This window comes from Mustelus asterias, chromosome 10 (genome assembly GCF_964213995.1).
Source record: "Mustelus asterias chromosome 10, sMusAst1.hap1.1, whole genome shotgun sequence".
NCBI classification, from domain to species: Eukaryota; Metazoa; Chordata; class Chondrichthyes; order Carcharhiniformes; family Triakidae; genus Mustelus; species Mustelus asterias.
The window spans coordinates 125,732,199-125,737,826 of NC_135810.1; the positions used below are offsets into that span (position 1 = coordinate 125,732,199).

The following is a 5,628-nucleotide window of genomic DNA, read 5'->3' on the forward strand; positions in this document are numbered from 1 at the left end:
GCGGGGGGATATGGGTGAGTGCGGGGGGATATGGGTGGGTGTGGGGGATATATAGGTGCATGTGGGGTATATGGGTGAATGCGGGGGGGATATGGGTGGGTGCGGGAGGGTGATATGGGTGGGTGCGGGGGGATATGGGTGGGTGTGGGGGGGATATGGATGGGTGCGGGGTGATATGGGTGGGAGCGGGGGGTGATAGGGGTGGGTGCGGGGTGGTGGATATGGGTGGGTGCGGGGGGGATATGGGTGGGTGCGGGGGGGATATGGGTGGGTGCAGGGGCGTGGATATGGGTGGGTGCGGGGGGTGGATATGGGTGGGTGCGGGGGGATATTGGTGGGTGTGGGGGGGGTGGGTATGGGTGGGTGCGGGTGGGTGGATATGGGTGGGTGCAGGGGGGTGGATATGGGTGGGTGCAGGGGGGTGGATATGGGTGGGTGCAGGGGGGTGGATATGGGTGGGTGCAGGGGGGTGGAAATGGGTGGATGCAGGGGGGATATGGGTGGGTGCGGGGGGTGGATATGGGTGGGTGCGGGGGGGGTGGATATGGGTGGGTCCGGGGGATGGATATGGGTGGGTGCGGGGCATTGGATATGGGTGGGTGCAGGGGGGTGCATATGGGTGGGTGCAGGTGGGTGGATATGGGTGGGTGCGGGGGGTGGATATGGGTGGGTGCGGGGGGTGGATATGGGTGGGTGCAGGGGGGTGGATATGGGTGTGTGCAGGGGGGTGGATATGGGTGGGTGCGGGGTGGTGGATATGGGTGGGTGCGGGGGGTGGATATGGGTGGGTGCAGGGGGGTGGATATGGGTGGGTGCGGGGGGGTGGATATGGGTGGGTGCGGGGGGTGGATATGGGTGGGTGCGGGGGGGTGGATATGGGTGGGTGCGGGGGGGTGGATATGGGTGGGTGTAACAGTGAGTAATTTTCCTGTTTCCCGCTGTGTCCCAGGTGCCTGTGTTGGAGCTGCAGTCGGATCCAGCGGGATCCCTGCTGACTGGATCAAGAAGACCCAGCATGGTGACGCCATTAAGAAGCTCTCGAAAGGCCTGGTGGCTCTCCGAGCGTCAGTGTGAGGTGGTGCGGGGCGAAGGTGGGAATGTAGAAACACGATAACTGGAACAAACTAGAAACACCCTTAACCGACCTCCCCAAGGTTACTGCGGAACCATTGCTTCTACACTCTCTCCCTTACTCCCCCACTCTCACTCAGTATCCTCCCCATTGTACCCCTCATCCCTGTCCCTCAGCATCCCTCACTATCTCCCTCATTCTGACCCACACTCACAACATCTTCCTTACGCTCTCTCTCTTCCTCCCTTCACACTATGTCATTCCCTTTCCTCCATTGCCCTCCTCCTTCCTCCGCCTCTTCCCTGCTCACTTCCCTCACACTCCCTCCATTTCTCCCCCTCACACACTCTTCCTCGCTCCCGCTGCACGACTTTCCATATCTCCATGTCCCCCCCTCCCCTGCCTTCTCTGCCCCCTTCCTCTCTCTTCCTCATGCTCTCCCTCACATTCACCCCTTCTCTCTCACTCCCCCTCGCTCACTTTCCCTCTCTCCCACTCCCTGTCTCCTCCCCTGCTCTCGCTCCTCCTCCCTCCCTCTCTCTTCTCCTCCCTCTATCTTCCCCCTTCTCTCCCCCTCCCTCTCTTTCCCCCTCCCTATCTCCTCCCTCTCTCACTCCCCCTCCCTCTCCCTCCCTCCCTCTCGCTCCCCCTCCCTCCCTCCCTCTTGCTCCACCTCCCTCTCGCTCCCCCTCCCTCCATCGCTCTCCCTACCGCTCCCCCTCGCTTTTGCTCTCCCTCGCCCTCACTCCCCCTCCCTCTCGCTCCCCCCCTCTCGCTACCTCTCCCTCCCTCTTGCTCATCTTCCCTCACTCGCTCTCCCTTCCTCCCTCCCGCATTCTCCCTCCCCCTCCCTCCCTCGCTCCCCCTCCCTCCCTCGCTCCCCCTCCCTCCCTCCCTCTCCCTCTCCCTCCCTCCCCCTCCCCCTCCCTCCCTCGCTCTCACTTCCCCACTCTCACTCCCCCTCCCCCTCCCTCCCTCCCTCGCTCCCTCCCTCCCCCTCCCTCCCTCCCCCTCCCTCCCTCGCCCCCTCCCTCCCCCTCCCTCCCTCCCTCTCGCTCCCCCTCCCTCCCTCTCGCTCCCCCTCCCTCCCTCTCGCTCCCCCTCCCTCCCTCTCGCTCCCCCTCCCTCCCTCTCGCTCCCCCTCCCTCCCCCTCGCTCCCCCTCCCTCCCCCTCCCCCCCTCTCGCTCCCCCTCCCCCTCCCTCCCGTGTTCTCTCCTTGCTCCCACATTTTGCTGATCTGCCTGATCTTTGGAAGCTGATTTGATATTTCCGTGTCAGTCTGGGCTCTGAGCCAGTGGCTGTGGATTTTGGGAATTGGACACAGACGGGGCTGGATCACGGATCTGGATCATTCGGACTTTCCCAGGATTGGCCCCGGTGCTCAGCAGCTGATTTGTCACTTTTTCCACCAGGTTTTTTAACCCTTTGATTAATAAACAGTGAAAAGTCCGGGAATGAGGTAGTCCTGGTGGGGAGGGCCCAGCTCAACTCCTGAGAGATTGGCACCCCCCCCCCCACCACATGGGCATGGAACCCCTGCCCCCTAGGGGCATTGCCAGGGGGCAATGCCCAAACACTGCCAGACTCCTGCCCGGGTATGACCCCCCCCCCCCACCACCACCCCACCCCCGGGGGTTGCTGTACCTACCTGTGCACCTCCAGTGGCTCCTGTTCGCCAGTTCCCTGTTTGTCCAAACCTGTTGTAAATGTTGGTGATGTGGCGCTGGCAGAGGCTCGGATTTCCCTGTGTGGGGGTCTGATACATCGGTGTGTAAATGTATCATAATGGAGACCCTGACCTTTCATTGCAAGAACCCTATTCAGTCATTGACAAAGGCTGAGGGCAATCTGACCCCCTCCCCCCCCTCCTTGCCTCCTCCCCCGCAAACCATTCCAACCATCAACCCATTAACCAAGAATTAACCGTCTGGTAGAATCCCGGTGTGTGTGTGTGTGTGTGTGTGTGTACAGATGAAAATGGGAGTGTGGTGTGTAAACACGGTAACAAGTCTCACAACACCAGGTTAAAGTCCAACAGGTTTATAAACCTGTTGGACTTTAACCAGGTGTTGTGAAACTTCTTACTGAGTTTACCCCAGTCCAACGCCGGCATCTCCACATCACAGTGTAGTGTGTAGTGTGTAACAGCTCCCAGGAAAAACACTGACACCCACACAGAGCAGACAATGCCAGTCCCCCAGTTTGAAAACCCTGGGGACTAACCAAACATTACAAAAAAACAAACAGGGACTGTGATCAGACTGATCTTTTCCTGTCAGAAAGGATGTGTGTGCTCTGTAACCTTTACTGGAACTCACAGCTCTTCTTGCCTCATTTAATTACAGCAGGAATTTCGGGAATTCAAAGGACAAAATGTTTCTGGGGCATTTCTTCATGAATATGTAAATATTTGTCAGTAACTCAGTGAGTGAATGCAGCGTTCAGTGTAGCCACACAGGCCGGGCAGCTCCTGGTTCAATCACTGCCCATGTCAGACAGATCAGGCTGAACTCGGAGTGAGGGTCACTGTAGTTGGTCTCAGTGCTGCCTCGGCGAGGGGGATGTAGATCGAGAGGGTTACCTGTACATTGTTGGTCCAGTCACACTTGCTCCTTTGATGTCAAGTTATAAATTCCTGTTTTACCGCAAGAATCAATTGAAATAATTTTATCTGTTGCCGAGTACTGGTTTGTGTATAATGAGCCATATATAACTTCACTGAGCTGTGTACAACTATACAGGGCCGTGTACAACTATACAGGGCCGTGTACAACTATACAGGGCCGTGTACAACTATACAGGGCCGTGTACAACTACAAACTTGACAACTTGACAAACACGGGACACGGCGGACAGAGTACCCTTCGTTGTCCAGTACTTCCCCGGAGCGGAGAAGCTACGACGTCTTCTCCGGAGCCTTCAACATGTCATTGATGAAGACGAACATCTCGCCAAGGCCATCCCCACACCCCCACTTCTTGCCTTCAAACAACCGCTCAACCTCAAACAGACCATTGTCCGCAGCAAACTACCCAGCGTTCAGGAGAACAGTGACCACGAACAAAGAACAAAGAACAATATAGCACAGGAACAGGCCCTTCGGCCCTCCAAGCCTATGCCGCTCCCTGGTCCAAACTAGACCATTCTTTTGTATCCCTCCATTCCCACTCCGTTCATATGGCTGTCTAGATAAGTCTTAAACGTTCCCAGTGTGTCTGCCTCCACCACCTTGCCTGGCAGTGCATTCCAGGCCCCCACCACCCTGTGTAAAATATGTCCTTCTGATATCTGTGTTAAACCTCCCCTCCTTCACCTTGAACCTATGACCCCTCGTGAACGTCACCACCGACCTGGGGAAAAGCTTCCCACCGTTCACCCTATCTATGCCTTTCATAATTTTATACACCTCTATTAAGTCTCCCCTCATCCTCCGTCTTTCCAGGGAGAACAACCCCAGTTTACCCAATCTCTCCTCATAACTAAGCCCCTCCATACCAGGCAACATCCTGGTAAACCTCCTCTGTACTCTCTCCACACCACACAACCCTGCCACAGCAACCTCTGCAAGACATGCCGAATCATCGACACAGATGCCATCATCTCACGTCAGAACACCATCCACCAGGTACACGGTACATACACTAGCAACTCGGCCAACGTTGTCTACCTGATACGCTGCAGGAAAGGATGTCCCGAGGCATGGTACATTGGGGAAACCATGCAGACGCTACGACAACGGATGAATGAACACCGCTCGACAATCACCAGGCAAGACTGTTCTCTTCCTGTTGGGGAGCACTTCAGCGGTCACGGGCATTCAGCCTCTGATATGCGGGTAAGCGTTCTCCAAGGCGGCCTTCACAACACACGACAGCGCAGAGTCTCTGAGCAGAAACTGATAGCCAAGTTCCGCACACATGAGGACGGCCTCAACCGGGATCTTGGGTTCATGTCACAATATCTGTAACACCCACAACTTGCCTGGGCTTGGAAAATCTCACTAACTGTCCTGTCTGGAGACAATACACATCTCTTTAACCTGTGCTTAACCCTCTCTCCACTCACAGTGTCTGTACCTTTAAGACTTGATTACCTGTAAAGACTCGCATTCCAACCATTATTCATGTAAATTGAGTTTGTGTCTTTATATGCCCTGTTTGTCACAGAACTCCCACTTACCTGATGAAGGAGCAGCGCTCCGAAAGCTAGTGGCTTTTGCCACCAAATAAACCTGTTGGACTTTAACGTGGTGTTGTGAGACTTCTTGTACAACTACACAGAGCCGTGTACAACTACACAGAGCCGTGTACAACTACACAGGGCCGTGTACAACTACACAGAGCCGTGTACAACTACACAGGGCCGTGTACAACTACACAGAGCCGTGTACAACTACACAGGGCCGTGTACAACTACACAGAGCCGTGTACAACTACACAGGGCCGTGTACAACTACACAGAGCCGTGTACAACTACACAGGGCCGTGTACAACTACACAGGGCCGTGTACAACTACACAGGGCCGTGTACAACTACACAGGGCCGTGTACAACTA

The 5,628-nt window shown here is 56.1% G+C and overlaps 1 protein-coding gene across 1 annotated transcript; it reads left to right on the plus strand.

Annotated features, from left to right (window-relative positions):
• The first annotated feature begins 953 nt into the window (after window positions 1–953).
• Window positions 954–5,310, plus strand: LOC144499931 (uncharacterized). Its single transcript, XM_078222633.1, has 2 exons — window positions 954–3,056; window positions 3,140–5,310. Exon 1 carries the CDS (start codon window positions 1,327–1,329, stop codon window positions 2,335–2,337), a length of 1,011 nt encoding a protein of 336 aa, XP_078078759.1. The 5' UTR covers window positions 954–1,326; the 3' UTR covers window positions 2,338–3,056; window positions 3,140–5,310.
• Window positions 5,311–5,628: the final 318 nt, after the last annotated feature.